This window comes from Notamacropus eugenii, chromosome 2 (genome assembly GCF_028372415.1).
Source record: "Notamacropus eugenii isolate mMacEug1 chromosome 2, mMacEug1.pri_v2, whole genome shotgun sequence".
Classification (NCBI taxonomy): Eukaryota; Metazoa; Chordata; class Mammalia; order Diprotodontia; family Macropodidae; genus Notamacropus; species Notamacropus eugenii.
This window is the reverse complement of record NC_092873.1, coordinates 405,492,920-405,513,158: the sequence shown is the minus strand read 5'-3', so window position 1 is coordinate 405,513,158 and position 20,239 is coordinate 405,492,920. Positions and strand designations below refer to the sequence as shown.

Genomic DNA, 20,239 nt, shown 5'->3' with positions numbered 1-20,239 from the left:
TTTGAGAAAGTCATGAAATTTTGATTTCAAACAAATTTTATGTTACATAATCTCAGCTGAATCCCTAACTGCATTTCAGCTATTTCTACTCTATCCTTATCTACTGCTTTTCCCCCACTGATGCTGTTTTAAACCCTTCAAATGCCAAAAATGAGATCAGGGATTGTTTTGGGGTTTTTTTGGCTTTTCATTTTACCCCTCCCTCAGCACAGTGCCTGGAACACAAGAAGCACTTAACAAATGCAAATGCTTATTGATTTAACTTGTTATAGATCAATTTGCCTTGTTGGTTGTTCATAGAGTGAAGGTTGTCAAATACCTCTTTCCTTCAAATCATTTGAAATACTTTCTGGAATTATAGGACTGGAAAGGAATCAAACTATTTCCAGATATCACTATACAAAAAGTAAAATTTTATAAGATTTCTTAGGCTGCTGTATCTACCTTACAATATCTACTATATCTATCTTAAAAAAAAGGTAAGGAGATATTGGAGTCTCTAAGCTCAATATGAATTAATTGTGATGTGGCAACCAAAAATGCTATTGATGTCCTGGGTTATATTGAGGAGTCTATTTTCTAGGAATAAGAAAGTGATAGTTCTGTGTTCTTCCTCAGTGGTCAGACCACATCTGGAATATTGTTTTCAATTCTGGGTACCACAGTTTAGGAAGTAGGAGTATGTATAGATAGGGCAACCAGGGTGGTTGTCCATGTCATTTATGAGGATACATTGAAGAAACTGGGGTTGGGAAGGAGTGTTTATTTATCCTAGAAAACTAAAGTTTTGTGTAAGGAGATGTTAGCAGTATCCAGTCATTTGAAAGGTTTTCATGCCAGAAGAGGTATGTTAGGTTGGTTCTGTTTTATCACAGAAGGCAAAAGCAGGAACAGTGGGCCTGGAAGTTGTAGAGAGACACAACTTTAGACTTGATAACAGAAAGTCTTTGCATAAGTGAAAATAGGCTACTTGGAAAGGTAGAATGCTTCTCTTAATTTTTCAAGCTTGATTGCAAGCATAGATTGGGTGACCACTTTGGGGATATGTAAAGATTTGGTTTTGGATATAGTTGGCCTCTGAGCTTCCTAATAACTCTTAAATTCTGTGTTTCTGACAGCAGTAAAATGCTGAGCTTCAAAGATGATCAGTTAAAGGTGTTTTGTTTTTTTTTTTATCCCTCCTTCTTAAAACTCCTAATTAGCAATCCTGATAGTGAAATGAGAGGTGTGGAAAAGGAAAGAGAAACAGAAAAATATCTGGATGATTCAAATTGCTGAAATTTTACCTAGGGATAGAGCAATTTATGTTACAGTTACTGCTCTGTTTTTCCCCCAAACTAGTTGCCTTTTTAAAGAGGCCAGCTACCCTTAATCAAGATTGTTCTTGTAACTTGGGTATTATGCAGCAAAGTATAGAGAGGTCAAATAAAATTCAGTAGAATAGTACACTTGAGTCCCCTTATTAAACATTTTTAAAAAATGGAAGTGTTTTTTCCCCATTAACTTTTATTTTAGTTGAAAGACATTTTAAACAATTTTTATTTAAAATCCTTGATTTTTCTCATATTGGTTAGGGTCCTAGATCTGCAAAGCTAAGAAATAAATCTAAATTTAACTTTGCAAAAATTTTTTGGTTAATGTGTGAAAACTTGAATGAATTTTACATTTTTATCAATAGTTTTTATTTTTAAATTTTATCAGTACTGTTTTTAATCTAAAGTAGGTGTGCTTAATCTGGGGTCCATGAAGTTTTAAAAAAATTTTAAATAATATAATTGATTTCCTTTATAATTCTATGTAAGAGGCAGCTAGGTGAGCACAGGAAGACCCGAGTTCAAATCTAGCTTTGGGACCCTGTTTGCCTCAGTTTCCTCATCCATAAAATAAGCTGGAGAAGGAAGTGGCACACCACTCCAATATCTTTGCCAAGAAAACCCCAAATGGGTTCACAAAGAGTCAGACACTACTGAAGTGACTGAATGTCAACAATAGTTCTTCGTACTTTATTTTATGTACAGACAGTTCTTGTTCTACATAAATTCATGTTAAGCAAATTTGACTATGTAAAGAATTCTGAAAGAAATCCTCATTCCAAAAGAACTACCGTGTTAACTTTACAGTACTATTATCTTTCTTTCTCCATCTGTCTCTGTCTGTCTCTTCTCTCTCCCCACTCCTGCCCCTTGGCTCTGTGACCTCTTGCCCCCATAAAATCCTTCCCCCACCAAAAAAGCCTAAAAAAATAAAACCCTCCAAGTGAAAGTAGAAGAATGAAAGCACCATGCCTGCCGAATCAGGAGCATATCTTGAGACCTCCGGTGCTAAAAGAGACCTTTGCCTCACCCTGCCCATGTGTTGGGGCCCTCTGTGTTGTTCATCTCATTTCCAGCCAGACCCCCATATGGCTGACTCCAGCCCTGGCCCTCTTGTGTTCCACCTTCTGTTCTCCATTCTGTTCTCCCTACCTCCATAGGTGCTCAGCCACCTTCCTGCCTCTCTCTCTTCTTCCTTTCCCTAAGTCCTGCATTATGTAAAAATTGCTTTATGTAGATGTCTGTAGAAATGGTCCATTCACATAAAGGTAGAACTGTCAGTATTTGAAAACCTTCTGAGAAGTGGTCTGTAAATTTTACTGTACTGCCAAAGGAGGTCCATGATACAAAAAGTAAAGAACTTTTGCTCTAGAGAATTTTTTCATTAATATGACAGCTATTCAGTGTAAGCAATTGCTTACCATTGTGAATCGGTGAGCCAAATCAGCTCATTCGAGACAATAAATATTCATTTGGGAGGGGAATTTATTGAAGCATTACAGTGTTTCCAACATAATATTGTTTGCTTCATAGTAATACCCCAGTCATCAATGATAAATTATTAACTTTATGTTCTAAAGAGCTCAGAATATTTATTATCTCCTTTAGCTAAATTGGAGTTTTGGAAGCTAAAAATATTTGTAGGTAAAGTATTTTATTATTAATAAGTTATGTAACCTAAGTAGATTATTTCATTTGCCTTAATAAAGAATTCTATTGTCCCAAATAGTCTCTCCTTCACCTTAACAACTAAATAAATACTCACTTAGGGATAGGGAAGAGAGGGACCTTGGATGTCATTGGATAAGAAACCTGGGTGAAGAACTCGTGCAAGTGCATGTCGGTTGCTCCTCAGGTTGCAATGTTTTGGATTTCTGACTCATTGAGGAACAAAGTGCCTTGCTCAGATTACACAACTAGTATATCAGAGGTACTTCTGGCTTAACAGACTGAGATCTAGGTATATGTTTTGTATTTTCCTCGTCTATTCATTTGAAGTAATTTTTGATGAAAGTCATAGTAGGAATACAGGTTTTAGAGTTAGAGCATCTGGGTTCAAATTTTGACTCTGCTGTGTAGTAGTTGTTGGACTTGGGTAGGTTACCAGCTCTGATTTAGTTTTCTGTCCTGGCTAATACTTACACTATGTGTTTCACAGTGTTGTGTGAGGATCAAATAAGGTGATGTATTTAAGGCACTTTGTAAACCTTAAAGCTACATATACATAAACAAACTTTTTATCGTATGGAAGTTTTGTAACTAGTCAAAAACCCACAAGTCCATGAAAAGCCTGCAAATGAAAGATCTTTTGGAGCTATTTGGAGACTTTTGGATATTTTGGGTTGCAGATTGTTTTAAACAAACTTTAAAAGCATCATCCTATTTCAGTGCCTGTTACAACTTAGTTTGTATTAACAGGTTTCAATATTAAGGCCTAATCTTTGGGGGGGAAAGGTATTGTTTAACTCTGCTGTGAATTAAGATAAGATTTAAAGCAAGTTGTCACAGCTCCTTGGCTAATCTTCAAATCAATTAGTGTTAAACTTGTAATATTTAACATTCTTTGAGTTTTTAAAATCTAATTTTTATAAATAGTATTTTGGAAAGCTTAATTAAATATTAGTGTCCAAATCTGAATATCTAGATCAGCTTCCCTTGAAAAGTTCAGAATTTTAGTTTTCATATATGTTTCAGAATGAGAAAAAGCTAACGTTTAGTATAGGAAGTTATCTGACGTTTTTTAAAAAAGAAAACTGAAGATCGTCATTATATAGCTATCATAATTTTCATGTATAAATCTTTATTCACAGGAATGACTGTGGTTCACAAGCCAGAAGAGGCCACCTATAACAGCTGTCTTATTTTATTTTGTAAAATTCATAAATATTTGTTTGTGACTTACTTATTAATAGAAATAGTTTATGGTTGGTCATTGTAACTTAGCCATCATAAGAACAGAAACTTTATTAACGTTGATGATGAATCTAGAGAGAGAGTTCTTTGGCATTACAGCTGATGATGCTCTTATCCCAGAGGGCAGGCATAGGCAGCACAGTACTAGAAAAGGATAGGTGGTTCTTGTTGTTTGTCTTCCTTCACCTTTTCTTGTAGACATATATAGGCTTCCCCAAGCCAGATGGGCTGAACACTAGATAGCTGTAGTTGGAGGTTCTCTTTCACATTAATCCCCTGCCTTTGTAGGTGATTAAATTTCTTGGCAATAATCACTGGTTACTGGAGAAGCAAAGTCTGCTATTGCTGTATAGGAATGGTGAAACCAGGTGTATATGAAAGCCTTTTTACATGCTTCTGAGTTTTGTGGTGAGGGATCAGAAAGCCACAGTGTGCCCACCTGTCTCTGGGACCAGGGTGATTACAAGTATTACAGATACTTTTGTTTTCATGATTGTATTTCAATAGAGTTGATTTCCTTTGTAATCCTCTCTGTATTTTATAACATCCTGAGAAGGATTCCATGGTCTTCACCAGATATAAACATTAAGCACCCCAGCTCTGGAGCTATGGTGGTATAGCACCTGAATTCTAAGGCTCAGCTCACAGTCATTCTGAAGCACATGTGAAGGACTTGTCTTCATGCTCTGGTTTGTTGCTTTACTATTTCTCTTTTCTCATTTATACCTTCTTTGGAGGGACCAGGGTAGATAAAGAATATTTTCAGTATTGTTGAAGTATGTTAATTCTGGACAATGTGATCTAGTTGATCAATCCCTTCTGATTACGTTGTTTCACTACTGTCACATTAAAAAAAATAAAACTTTTTTTGCTATCATGTGTCTGTTTTTCTTTTGTTGTCTAAAGTTTCTTATGATCAGAGAAAGAGTAGGCTATCAACAAGCCATAATTATATAAATGTTTTAGTGGGAAAAGCAGGTATACAAATTGCCTAGATAAAATTGGTTGTCCACCTACTGAAACTGACCCTTTTTTCCCCTGAGGCTTCCTAATCTTGACCATTGGTGCAAACAGAACAATGATTTTCACAAGCTTTTTTCTTGGCACAAAATCATATCCTTGTTAACACTTTATATGTAAAAGGGAATTTGAAATAAAGAATTCGAGGGAACCATGTTAACTGTAAAGGTTTCTAGGATCGTAACTTGTAGTTTTTAAAAATCAAACAAATAACTATATTTGAAAAGACAGATTATAGCTAAGTCTTAGACTTGAGAGGGACCCAAATTTTAAGAGAGAATTTATTTGAACCTTCCTTCAATAAAAGCAAAGTCTTTTAGAATATTACTTAGAAATACTAATCCTTCCTTTGCTTGAACACCTTTGTTGACAGGAAACTCACTACTTTGAAAAATAATGAAGAGCTTATATTTCTTTAGAAGTTTGAGTTATACATTTTTCTTGTGATTTTAAACAAGTATTGTTACACTTGTTTTATGAATAAAGAAGTTGAGAAGTTGTTATTTGCCTAAAAAAAGCTATAACTCAGACTATGCCCTTCTTTCTCCTAGACCAATTAACATTCTTTTAACTTACCTAAATTGCCTCATTTGTATCTTTGGCAGCTTTTGTTCGAAAGCCCTTCCACCAGTTGATCATAGTTCTGCCCAGAATGGGGCATTCATCTTCCACGTGACTACCTTTAAAAAATTTGAAGACAAGTTGTGATTGGTTGGGGAGGGGGTTTGGGTGGGGTGGCAGATTGGAAACTAGTCATTATGATTTAGTAGAAAAGATGATTTGAAATTGAAAGAAAGAGCCTGCGAAGTCATCCAGTCCCCAACTGTACTGAACAAGACTCTCCTCTACATCGTACCCAACAAGTTATCATCTAGCTTTTGTTTGAAGACCTTAAGTGAAGAGGAATCCATTTCTTCTTAGATAGCTTTAATAATTGCTTTTTCCTTAACTCAAGGCTAAATGTGCCTCTTTTCAACTTCTGTGGTATCTAGAATGGACAGAAGACAGCATTTCCAGATATGATCTAACCAGGGCAAAGTTGGTCCTACAAAGGCCACCCCACCTCTAGTCATCTGCGCTTAGTTTTTTCATCCTCCATTTCACCTTGTTGACTCATTTGGTTTTTAGTCCTGCTAAACCCACAGTCTTTTTTCAGACAGACCATCTGGTCATGCTTCCTCCATCTTGCACTTGGTTATTTTGAGCTTTTATCTCTCTTCATCTCCCCCTGTGTGGCCCCTCTTTAGTCTGTCTAGCTTCAGACCCATGCATGTCATCTGGTATGTTAGCTCTGTTTCTTGGCCTTGTGTCATTTGTAAATCTGCTAACTATTCCTTTATTTGTGCCATTGATAAAAATATTAAAAAAACATCAGGTCCAACATGACTCCATGAGGTACTCCTTTGGAGACCTCCCAAGGTGATTTCAAATAACAAACATTTATTAAGGACTTGTTGTGGGCCAGTCACTGTATTAAGTGCTAGGGATACAAAAAAAGGCAAAAACAGCCCCTACCTTCAAGGAAATTACATTTGAATGGGGAACACAGCATGTAAACTAGGAGGGAGTATATACAAAGTACATGCAGAATAGATGGAAGGTAACCTTTGAAGTAAAGGCCTTTTAAAGCTGGGAGACGGGGGATAGAACAAGGAAGGTTTTCTGCAGAATATGGCATTTGAGTTGGATTTTGAAGGAAACCCAGGTATACTAAGAGGCAGAAATGAGAAAGAGTGTTTCTGGTATGAAAGAGAGCCGTTGCCAAGTCTTAGAGAAAGAAGACGGGGTACCCTTTGGGGCACTTTAGAATCATTAGCAGCTATATTTTGGGTCTCCCATTTAACCAGTCACAAAAGTCATCAAAATGTTATTATAATCTAGCTGACAACTTCATGTATATTTTCCACAAGATTAGTATGAATGATTTTTTTCAAATTCTTTGCTAAAATCTAAAATTATAACCTCTGACCATCTATCTGTCTACCAATTTGGTTAAAAAAACGAAAAAGGAAATGAGGTTAGTATTCTTTATGAAGCCTCTTTGTGCTCTAGTTACTTTTCTAGATAGATATAGAGGTGAACATACCATTTAATAAGCACCTACTATGTGCCTGGCATTGTGCTAAAACACTTAACTGTTCTGTTTTCTTACTAACAGAATTTTACTAGCAATTGCAAGTCAGGCTCCCCGGCCTAGGTGTGCAAGTTCCATTCTCTTTCTCTTTTTAAAAAATATCAGGTGAAAATCTCAGCGTTAAACTCACTTCTGCAGCTTTTACTATTTCTGTAGCACTGTGAAGAAAGTCAGTTCCTCTATATAAGGGTGTTGGATTAGGTAATCTCTCAAATTTCTTCACTTTAAATACCTTATTTCTTCCCCAACCCAAGTGTTCTCGAAATATCTCCAGTTCAATCAGCTGTTTCTCAGATGACAGGGTTTGGACACATTTTGTCAGTGTGGAATCCAGAACTGAGTAATGATACTCATAATAGTCTCATCAGCACACAGAATGCAGTAGGATTATAAGCTCCTTTTTTTCTGAGTACTGCAATAGTTAAATCAACCTCGGTGGGAGTTTTGGTTGTTTTTGACACAACGCGTCAGCTTACTTAAACTTTTCTCTACAACTCTTAAGCCATATTTTCAATGATCATATACTTTTGGAGTTGATTTGTTATTTGAAAACTTGCAGCATATATATTTCTATCTTTTAAGTTGTTTGCTTTGACCTGACTTTCCAACTTGCCAATTTTGTGATCTAATCCTAGGTTTCCCAGCCTTTTCATCTGCAAGATTTACTAAGTATAGTATCCTGTTTGAAGTTGTTGATGAAGTTGAGCAGGATAGACCCATGTGACATACCACTATAGAACTCTCCACATTAGCATGGCTTTATTGATCATGATTATCCAACCAGCTTAGGACCCTAGAACTATTCTTATCTAATCCACAGCTTTCCAATTTCCCCCATAGGTAGTGTACACGAAATTTTGTTAAATATTTTGCAAAAATCCAAATATGATGCCACAGGTAACTGAGCACATTAATAACAGAACTAAGGCTAGATCCAGAGTTCTGACTAGTGTTAGTTGAATAAGGTAAACTTTACAACTGAATCCTGTTAAGGATGTTTTAACCTGTTAACTCCAAATTAAAGAATTCATTAGCAGTGTAAGTAGTTACTCATTACACTAGTTCTGCCATGTAATCCTTGATCTCTAACAAATTTTTTTTAGGAGAATAGATATAGAAACAAGTTATCCTTCTGTTCATTTGTCCATGTGGCCTCTGTCCTAGATTCTCCTCCTGGACAGGTTCTATATTGCTTGGTCTCATTTGGAGTAAGAAGTAGCAACATTTTGAAGGGGCTCTCCAGACCGTACTTTTTTTTTTTTTTTTAACAATACACAGTACACCTCAGAAATAGGGAGGTATAGGGAAATTCATTGTAAAAATTGTGGGAAAGGTATTTCCTCTTGTGCTTGCACAAGAACACTGAGGGTGTGTGTCTGTGTGTCTGTGTACGTACGTACACATTCCGGGTAGAAGCCCAGTTTGATGAGAAGCATCTGAATACATCAGAGTTTAAAGTGGAGAGCTGGCTCCGTATAAATTCAGTTTCCACAGATCACAGAAGACGACTGTCTTGTTTTTGATTGTTGTAGCAGATCCTTGTAAATGAATAACCTGTGTCTTGATTTCATCAGCAGTTATGATTTCTTTTCCTAGTATTTGACTTCCATCAAGCTGCAGACGGCATTCAGGAGCAACAGAGGCAAGAACAAGCTGGAAAGAAGTATGTCCTGTTTCATCAGAAATGTGATTATGTAGTTCAGGCATGCCTGTGTATGCTGTTGCGTAGTGACAGAGAGAGGTAGACTCAGAGCTAGGAAGACCTAGATTCAAGTCGGCAGTGTGACCCTGGGCAAGTCACTTACTGTCAAAGGTGTCAGCCTGTATTAATAGAGGTTGTTTCCTCCTTCAGTTGTTCCCTATGTCAGTGAAATCCCAGGTTCAGGCTACGTCCCTGTCTATTTTTTACTTATTTATGCATGCACGTGCCTGCACACACACATACCTGTGCATGTGCATGTACGCACACACACATACAGTCTCTATATACCTGGTGGATCAAACTTTCACAGAAAGGAATAATAGATAATTTTCGGTTAAATGGTATCAAAATTATTACCAAGATAAATTTAGCAGATAGTTAAAGCAGAAACTAGGCTTATATAAGTGTTCTTTGTGCTTACGTGATCATAGGAACTAAAGAACTTTTGTTTTTATTCTGCCAATTTTAAGAAGTCAGGCTTAACGTTTTCTTATTTGTTTTTAAGTTTGGGTACCACAAAAAAGGGTATTGGTCCAGTTTATTCCTCTAAAGCTTCTCGAAGTGGACTCAGGATGTGCGATCTTGTTTCGGACTTTGATGGCTTCTCTGAGAGGTAACTCACATTTCATTTAAAGTAAAAAAAGAAAGGCTGAGTTTTAGAAATTTGGGGGTGGCAGACTAGTGACGTTAGGAATAGTATTCTAGTTGAATGTTATATTAGTGGGCTTCCATTACAGTCTAACTGACCTAAATTTTAAATTAATTTAATGATGTGCTGAGGCAGCAAGTTGGAGGCTCAACCTTCGAGTCAGGAAGCCTTAGCTTCAAATCTTGCCTCTGACACACGAAAGGTGACTGAGGACAAGTTCACTTCCTCTCCATTTAGTCCTAAGTTACAGGGGATTTGTCAGTCTGAATTGGTAGAGGAGTTTCTTTCCAGGGAATTTCCAATACTAGTAAAGTTACAGGTCTGTCTCCCCCCAACCCCCCCAAAAAATTGTTGGCTAGTGTTCTGTTTCTCTCCCTCACCACTCAAGTCATTGCGTTCTGAGCACACACACATATGCTCACTTTATATCCTCAGATATTTGTGGAGATTTTAAAATCAAATGACATGCAACCCTAACCAAAATCTATTTGTTTTGCAGGTTCAAAGTATTAGCTAATCAGTATAAATCTATATATCCTACTTTGGAAATTGATATTGAGGGTGAATTACAAAAGCTCAAGGTAAAGCTACGTGACATGTACTTATTTAAAGGGCAAGGCTTCTTTTAAAATACCTATGTTTTAAGAAGTGAACATCATAGTTAAGGTTTTTTGTGCATATATTTACTAACAACAAATTTTCTAAAGTTACTTTGGTGATTAAATTTTAAAAGTTGACCCACAGTGGTTGTAACAATAATTAATAATCATTCTCTTATCAGTTTTTAAAGTAATTATAGATTTTGTTCCATGAGGACAACCTGCTTTACCTATGGAATTCTTGAGTACTTACTGTGAATAAAAACTTTTCTGTGTAATTATGGTAGCAATGGCTCCAAACAACTTGGTTTCCAAAGGGCTTGCTTTGTTATGTAGTTTGAGAAAAGTATTGTACTAAAAATTAGGAAACCTAAGCTCAGTTCTTGGCTCGGCCTCTAAAGCATTGGGTAACCTTCTGCAGATTCTTAACCTCTCTGGGCCTCAGCATCTTATCTGCAAAATGAAGGTGTTGGAATGGATTATCTCTTAGGGTCCTTGGAGCAAGTAACATGTATGATTTATCATAATTCATGTGGCATTTGTGTAAAGAAAGGAGGGGAAAAAAACGCTTCTTGCTCTATTCTGAAATCATGTCTAGAAAACAAAAATGCAAATGAATTTTTAAACTGTTCTGTCCAAAAAGAATTAAAAGTAGAGAAGCAGAAAATCACCATATTCTTCATTAGGTCTTTATCAAATCCTATGTTCCCAGCATTGTTTAAATTTTATGGGGAATAAAAGTGTAGGAGTGACCCTTTAAAGAGTTTTTTTTTTCAGGTTAGAAGGTACAGCATTCACATTTCAGAAGTGAAATAACTAGTGAGCAATGTATTTATTTACTGTGAACATTATTAACTTGAGCATTACTGATCACTATCATTATAGCATAAGTTTTGAGGTCACTCACTTGAATCCCTGTTTTAACCTGCTTAGAGCATTTTATTTGAGGACTGCCTGGGTAAGGGTAGAGGTAGGTATAATCTATGGTAGAAAAACAAATGAAAGTTAACAGTACTATAACTGAGATTGAGTTCCTTACATTGATTAAGGATTCTGTAGAGAAAGTGGAGAGGTACCATGTTGGGTTGTTTCAGTTGTGTCTTTTTATGGCCCCATTTTGGGGTTTTCTTGGTAAAGATATTAAAGTAATTTATTATCTTTATATATATCTATATCTATCTATCTGTGTGTAGCTATCTATCTATATCTTTATCCAGTAATGATTGCTGTTTTCTTCTCCAACTCATTTGACAGATGAGGAAACTGAGGTAGATAGGTTTAAGAAACTTGCCCTGGATCACACAACTAGGAAGTATCTGAGGCCAGATTTGAACTCAGGTCTTCCTGATTGCAGGCTCAACACTCTATCCACTGTACCACCTAGCTACCTCAGGAGGACCTTAGAGGTTGGTTATTTTAGACTTCTCCTTTTACAGATAAGGAAACTGAGGCCCAGAAAGGCTAAATACTTTGCGCAAGATCTTGCAGGTAATAAGAGGCAGAGCTGGAATTTGAATCCAGGTTCTTTGGCTACAAAATTCTTTATTCTTTCCCCTAATCTCATAGCTTAAATAGATAGGTTAAATCAAGCAGCAGGCATTTGTTAAGTACCTGCAGAAGGCTGACCCTCCACTAGGGATACAAAGACCAAAGTAAAATAGTCCCTTCTAGGGGAGACAATATGTACCTATTCAGGATGATTCAGAAGTCTTATTATAAGTCTTAGTGTGTTTTAAGTTTTAGTAAGTACAAAATAAATATAAGGTAACGATAAGGGGTCACTAGGGGGACATCAGGAAAAGCTTCATGGGAAGGTGACGCTTGAGTGAGTATTCATGAAAACAATGGACTCTTTAAGAGGAGTGAGGAGAGAAGTTTATTCTAGATATGGGAGCCTCCAATGCTGAAAACTTGGAGAGAGGAGAATGTCATGTCTTATGTGAGGAACTAAGTAAAAAGACTATTTGGGCTGGATTGTAGAATGTGGGGGAAAAAAATGTGGTGTAGTATAGAAAAACCTAGAAAGGTAGGTTGGGGTCAGGTTATTAAGAACTTTCATTGCCGAACAGAGGAGTGTATGTTAAGTGATGATAGGCTAGCCCAGAGTGGTAACAAATTAAAACGCAAGTGACATTTTTCCATAGCATGTTGTCAGTCACTACCACCACATATCTTTTCACGTTGTTCTGGAAAGGTAGACCTTCCCTTTCATTCTGCTTGTACCTCCTTACATTTCAAGAATCAACTCAAACAGCCCCAAATGCAGCCCCATACCAGGATGACAGAGGTCATCAACCTAGTGTGCCATTTGTGAAAAGTACGTTCACGGCCAATTCTAAAGCATCGTAAGTGAATAAAAAAAAGCTAAAAGAAATGCATGATTCCATCATCGTATATGCCTTTTTCATCGAGTCAGATCAAGGTTTCTTTGTGCCTAATGGTTTCATGACTTATTTTGATTGAAAATATACATGTCATGTTCCGCTCCAAGGAAGTGTAAAGGACTTCACATTCTTCCCTCATACTGAATTTTGTTATATCACATGTAGATGGATTTATAGATCAAAGAAGTGATTTTCAGAAATACTTTTAGTTGTTTGTGTATTGTGTGTTCTAAATGGAAATTACTTTGATAGCAGTATTTACTGTAGTGTATTTAACCTGTAAATAAGCTTCACATGCGTCCTAAAGAGATGTATACGGTGAGATGATAACATGAACAAATGGCATTGGTGGGAGGCTTAGAGTTCATGCAGTATGAATCAAAGTTCATTTGTCTGTAGCTTATCAAGTTAAAAAACCTCATTTGAAAAAGTGGTTTCTTTTAATAGGGCTATATGGAAAGGATTAAGCCAATGGTAAGGGATGGTGTTTATTTTCTCTATGAAGCCCTCCATGGCCCTCCAAAGAAAATTTTGGTTGAAGGTGCAAATGCAGCCCTGCTTGATATTGATTTTGGTAAGTGTTTTCCATTTATTGAAAACTTAATAAAACTGTAAAATGCTTTTGTATTATTAAATGTTAGGTACACATACACAAATGGCAAAAATTATCTTTTGCTAAGGCCAATGTCTGTTTTATTTGGGTAATATTTTATTGGTTTAGATTTTTTTTTCTTTTTAATTTTTTGAAGGCTATTGGGGTTAAGTGACTTGCCCAGGGTCACATAGCTAGTAAGTGTCTGAGGCCAGATTTGAACTTAGATCCTCCTGACTCCAGGGCCACTCTCTTATATACTCTGCTATCTAGCTGCCCAGTTTTGTTTTTTGCGGTTTTTTTTTGTTTTTTTTTTTTAAGAAAAATTATCAATAGTTTTATCAAGACCTGGTTCACCGAGTATTTTTAAAAATTTACTTTTTGTTTTCGTACATTGATTCAGATAACCCTGGGTTGTAAGTTCTCCAAATTGTTCCTGCTTTTGCTCCCCTAAAAAAAGTAGAAGAATACTATAATAGAGACTTAGCCCATCAAAATTAAAGCAATTTTCTATGTAAGTAGTTGTTTCACACTTATTATCACACTTTGTTGTTTATCTTGTTCATTTCTTAGTTGAAATGACAGTCATGATCTAGAATGCGCTACACATTTGAATGTGGGAGTGAGAGCTAAAATAACCTTTATTCTTTCATAGGTATAATCTCATGGTTCTGTGTACAGAATAGTTATGGATTGACAGAGAACTGAGAACAATGATGTAATCAAAAGAACTTTGGATTTAGAGTTAGAACCTTTATTCAAACTTTGGCTCTATTGGTTCTACTTTCATGACTTGAAAAATCAATTCTCTAAGCTTAATTTCTTTATTTGTAAAATGAGGATATTATACTAGGTGAATTTTGGACTTCCAACTCTAAATCTTAATCTCTTAAGCAAGTGGTTTCACATATAAGGTAAATCAAACATTTGTCTAAGTAAATTGAGGTAATTAAGTTTGATATGGAATTGGGGACAGTATTTGTAAAGCATATATTTGATGGCTTAGAAGAAGAGGTACGAGAAGACATCATCATTACACCCCTTTGTAGAGGTGAGAGGTCCACAAGTATTGTCTGATTTATTTTGGGGTCAAAGTGCACGGCTGAGCTTCCATTGAAATCTGAGGATGCTTCCTGGAATATAAAAATGTTCTTTGATGGGAACTGCTGCTGAGCTTTAATTAGTTTTCTGACAAAAAGGGAATGTTCTGATCTGGCCCTGACTCAGGCCAGTCCTCTGGTAGTTTAGGTTTAGCATGAGAACAAAAAGAGACATTCAACAGTTAAGAAAAAGAAATTTACTTAACCAAAGCCAGTGAGGAATGTTCAACAAAGATAGGCTTTCAAGGCACCTGGTGTTGATTCATGTGAACAAAGGAAGCTCCTTTGCCTGAGTTGCCCATCTTGATGCACCAGCCACACGTCCACTTCTGCCCTGGGAGCTCCCTATGTGTGCTTTTTACTGGGTCCACCAGGAAATGATCTTATTAGACTAAGATTTTAGTCCTTTTAGCCCATCAAGACTTCAGGATGATCTCAGTACCTTTTAAGGAAAATGTAGCTTAAATTATGTGTTCTTAGGCACCTGTGTTAAAACTGTAACACCTCTTTTCTCACCACCATCCTTCTCCTGTCAAGAAGGGAGTGGTAGGTAACTAGGAATAAAAAGTGGGATTTGAAAAGGAAATGTAACTCATATATTTAAGCCTTCTTAATTAGTAAGGTATACTCAAATTTTGAATCTCATAAGTAATTTTGTTTTAAAGTGTTAATGGTTTATTTAGCCCATTGTGCTAATTCAGTTATGTTTTACATACATATGTAGAGTTAACTTTTTAAGGTCGTGGCTCAGTTTTTAATTTGCTTGATCAAAAATTATTAGCTATTCAACATTGATTTTAGATTTAAAAATCCCCAATAAAGTTTGCCTTGTCTTACTCTGCAATTTCTTTGGTGATGAATTGAAGGAACAATAGGACTCAGATGGAAGTAAAATTAATATAAATGCATGACATTTGGAGCTCATATTGAAAATGATTAATCTAAAGAATTTCTTCTTTTTAAGGTACTTATCCTTTTGTGACTTCTTCAAATTGTACTGTTGGAGGTGTTTGCACAGGTTTGGGTATGCCTCCTCAGAATGTGGGTGAGGTATATGGAGTTGTAAAAGCATATACAACTAGAGTTGGAATTGGAGCCTTTCCAACAGAACAGAAAAATGTAAGCTAATTTCTCAGTAAATCTTGTTTACAGTATTGGGAAAATTAACAGTATACGTTACTATATTTTCTTACGGGTTCTCTTTTTCAGTGACCTTTCATCCCTTGTGCTTTATCTCATTTGGAAGATTGGCCCAGAACGGTGTTCTTAGTATATTAGTTAGAAGAATATGAAAAAAATAGGAGGCAATGATATAGATCCTTGAGGGCCAGAAAGGGAAGGAGGAGGGGGAATTAAAGATATAAAATTTAAGTGATGACTTTCATTTTGTTATATTCAATATTAGTTCTTTTCTAAAAAAATTGTGATTTCCTGACCTATCTAGGAGTTGAGAACTACAGTTATTATGGCTCTGCCCAATTATTTTTTGGAGTTTCCAGGAAGTTCACTGAACTATACTTATGCTGCTCTTAGTTTTCTTATTTATAAAATAAGAGTATTATAATATATCAAATTTTCTAAACTTATTAATAGGTGTTTTGACAATTCAGTATTTAGACTTCAGTTCTGTAGCTGATACAGCACAATTTTGGCCCTTTCCTCCACAGACTTGTTTGGCTATATTCTTTGGGAAGTGTGGGTGGGTAAGGGGGAGATTAAGAAATATAGGATGAGTAGATTTATACAGTGTTACTTCTTCTAGATTAAATTTTAAAAACTTACAGAATTCCTTCACCCTACTAATATTTGACTTTGGCTATATTCTGGTAGATGCTTGCTTATTTGTCTTTTAATTAGAGAAGAGGAATGAGGTAATGGAAAGGAGCCCTGAACTTGGCTTCAGTAACCCTAGGTTTGAGCCCTGGATTTATAGCTGGATGACTTAGGGCAATTCATTTTCCCTTTCTTGATGTGCCTTTTTTCATCCATACATGAATATTTCTATATTGTGTTAATATAATATATGGGTATATTATGTTTGTATATGAATATTTTTGTCTTACCTATCCGTATTTACTTGCTTTGAGGAAAACACTGGGTAAATGTAAGCTGTGATTCTCTTAGTATGATCTAATAGCTAAGTAATGAGAATGTTGTATTTATTATGTACTGCTTAATTTATATTCTGTTATGCAGGAAATTGGGGATTTGTTACAGACCCGAGGTAGAGAATTTGGTGTGACCACTGGTAGAAAAAGAAGGTGTGGCTGGTTGGATCTTGTTTTACTCAAATATGCTCATATGATTAATGGATTTACTGCGTAAGTAGCTTGGTTTTATTGTGATACAAATTAAGAATTTATGTTATTTATGTCAAAAATGATTTTTAAGTTGCTTTATCTATTTTAACATATTTCAGTCAATATTACCTGGAAAACAGATCTGTAGAAGTTAGAAAAGTGATCCTTTAACTGTTGAAAGCTTTGTTCAAATTCTCTTCTTTCCAGGCTCTTTTCTGATCAGCATGGAGTATCTTTTTTTAAAAAATAAAATTCTTTTTTATCTTTACAGAATATTTCTGAATATATCTTTTTCTGTTCTCTTACTGAGAAAGTCATCCTTTGTAGCAGGCATTTTAAATATACTATGAGTAGATTTATACAGTGTTACTTCTTCTAGATTAAATTTAAAAAACTTATAGAATTCCTTCACCCAGTTAACTGTTTGGCTGTATTCTGGTAGATGCTTGCTTATGTACCTCAAGAAGACTGAAATTACTTCATAGTCTTTTAATTAGAGAAGAGGTATGAGGTAATGGAAAGGAGCCCTGGTCTTGGCTTTAGTAGCCCTAGGTTTGAGCCCTGGATTTATAGCCGGATGACTTAGGGCAATTCATTTTCCCTTTCTTGACTTGCCTTTTTTCATCTGTACATGAATACTTTTAAAAGAAAGAAAAAAGCATTTCAGCAAAGCTCACCAACATGTTGACACAATACCTGACAACAGGTATAGTATGAACATGGAGTATTTTTGCAACTAAAAAAATCCATTAAGAGGAAAGGTGAGCCTTATGTGTCAGCAGTGCTTGAGTGGAGGGAAATGTCTTGGGGCAAACTTCTAGTATCACCAAATAAGAGGAAGAAAATGTTTGTCAGATATCCTGGAATATCAGAGTTGGAGGAATCTCAGGATTCGTTGAGTCCAGATTGTGTTTAAATTATACTTTCCTCTACAACAGTTACAACAATTGCTTGTACACATTTTGCTTCAAGTTCTGTAGTAAAAGGGAACCAAATGCTTCCTTAGGCAGCCCATTTCACTTTGAGATATTTATAGTGGCTAAAATGCTTTTTTTAACCACATCCTTTCTGTTTCTCAGGTAATAATCTCAGCATTATCCTGGACTCCTCACTGTCCTTCATTCCATATATTCAATCAGTTGCCATATCTTTCAGTTTCTACTTTCATAACATCTCTAGCCCCCTTTTTAAATTTTTTTTTTTTTACTCACACAGTGGCTAACACCTTAATTCAGACCCTCATCACCTCTCCAAGTTTTTGATAACAGCTTCATTAGTCTCCCCCAAGTCTCTCCCCACTCCAGTCTATTCTGTTTATTGCTGCAAAAGTGATTTTCCATAAGCCTGGATCTGACCATGTGACTCCACTACCCAGTCTACCCCCAAGGCTTCTTGTTGCCTCTAAGATAAGACCTTTTAAAGGCCTTTATAAGCGAGGTCCCACCCATCTTTCCAGCCTTGTTTGACCTTGCCCTTCTGTACTCTCCCTGTCCCTGCCCCCCCAATCCAACCAAACTTCATCTTTCTGTTCTTGACACATGCTTTATTTCCCTTCTCCCTAGCACAATTGCATTGTCCGCCCATCCTTCATGGGGGCACTGTATTGATTAATTGTGTGTGCCTGTGTGTGTGTGTGTGTGTGTGTGTGTGTGTGTGTGTGTGTGTGTGTCAAATAACTACTTATCTTCTGGCCTTTCTCCCCAACCCGACCCTGGACATTGGAAGTCGGTGTTGTTTCGTTCTTCACGGGCACCTGGGGGCTCAGAGGAGACAGTAACAGTTGTATAGATACATTTAAATAGAATCAACAGTCCAATTAAAATAGTTATGTAAATGATTTTTACATAGTTCAACATTTAACAACATTTAACCCACAGAAGTCACAGAACTTCAAAACTGCAAAGGACTTGTTAGCTTACTAATACAACCCATGGCCAAAAACACATCCTCCCTATAATATTCCCAATAAGTAGTTAGTCATCCAGATTTTGCTTAAAGAACTCCACTGAAGGATATCTGTCTCATGAAGTAGCCCATCCTACTTTTGAATAATACTAATTGCTAGGAAATTTTCCCATATATTAAGGCCAAAGTTGCACCTGTACCTTCTGCCCATTTTTTCTAGTTCTTTACTTTGAGCACAAATCTAATCCTTTTCCACATGCCAAGTATTTCAGGTATTCAGACTGCCATAATGTTCCCCACAATGTACATTCCCAGTTCCATCTGCTGATCTCATGGTGCAGACTGAATGAACTTCACCATGTCAGCTGCCCTTTTCTGTATACTCTTTTGTCATTGTCTTTTCTAGAATTTATGCCCAGAAATGAACGCAGCATTCTAAATGTAAGTTCAAGAGGTTGATGCCTGACAATTATCCTACAAGCTCTATCTCTCTTAATTCAGTCCAAAATTGTATGAACTTTCTGGGCCATCATGTCACACTACATTCATATACTGATCTTATAGTCTACTAAAACCTCCAGATTAAAAAAAAAGGCTTACCTAACACTAATGCACTATTGGTAGAATTGTGAGCTTGTTCAGCCATTGTGGATTACATTTGGGAATTTATAACTAAATGGCTCCCAAACTGTGCATACCCGTTTACCCAGTACTAGGTTTGTATCTCAAAGGGATCAGAGAAAAAAGAAAAGGACATATGTGTGTAAAAATATTTATAACATCTCTTTTTGTAGTGACAGAATTGGAAATAGAGAGGATGCTCATCATTTGGGAAATGGCTGAAAAAGTTGTGGTATATAATTGTGACAATACTATTATGCTGTAAGAAATGATGAGGCTAGGGGTGGAAAGGTGGCAAATGATTTTAAAAAAACCTGGGAAGATCCATATAAATTAATACAGAGTGAAGTGGGCAGAACCATGAGATCAGTGTAACAGTAACAGCAACATTGTAATGATAATCAACTGTGAAAGATGTAGCTACTCTAGTCAGTACAATGATTTAAGAAAGTTCTGAAGGATTTGTGATGAAGAATTCTGTTCACGTCCAGAGAGAGAACTATTGAACACTTGAGTGTGAACTGAAGTCTAATTTTTTTGCTTTTAATTTACTTGATCTTTTTGGCAGCATGATTAACATGGAAATGTTTTGTGTGATTTCACATGAAAAATGAGGAATGCCTAAATTGCAGTTTTTTTAAAAACCTAAATTGGGTTTTTTTTTAAAAAAATTATGTTAATATTTTTAAAGAATGATTTTGAAAAAGAAAGTCAGAAAATCTACAGCGCAATAAATAGTATAAATTTTAAAAAAATGCTTACCTAGTTTTGCCTTCTCTGATTTATACTTGTGAAGTTGGTTTTTTTAAAAGGAATTGATATTATTTTGTTTTACATCACCGTAACTTGTGAGTGTACTCCTGTCCTATCCAGAGAGTCCATCCTTGTAACAGAATTAAAAAAGAAAAGGGAGAAAAAAGAAGTTTGACAAAACATTTTCTCCTTTCTTCCTTGGGGCCATGATGGAGCATTGAAATTATGCAACATTTGGTTTTTGTCTTTGTTAT

General features: G+C 36.0%; 1 protein-coding gene across 1 annotated transcript in view; it reads left to right on the top strand.

The window, feature by feature from the left end:
- Positions 1-20,239, top strand: part of ADSS2 (adenylosuccinate synthase 2) — a 52,145-nt gene that overhangs the window by 24,294 nt on the left and 7,612 nt on the right. Inside the window, exons 5-10 of the mRNA XM_072647628.1 lie at positions 8,977-9,043; positions 9,588-9,695; positions 10,231-10,312; positions 13,162-13,288; positions 15,371-15,525; positions 16,603-16,727. Coding sequence (XP_072503729.1) covers positions 8,977-9,043; positions 9,588-9,695; positions 10,231-10,312; positions 13,162-13,288; positions 15,371-15,525; positions 16,603-16,727 — 664 coding nt within the window. The remainder of the gene's footprint in view (positions 1-8,976; positions 9,044-9,587; positions 9,696-10,230; positions 10,313-13,161; positions 13,289-15,370; positions 15,526-16,602; positions 16,728-20,239) is intronic.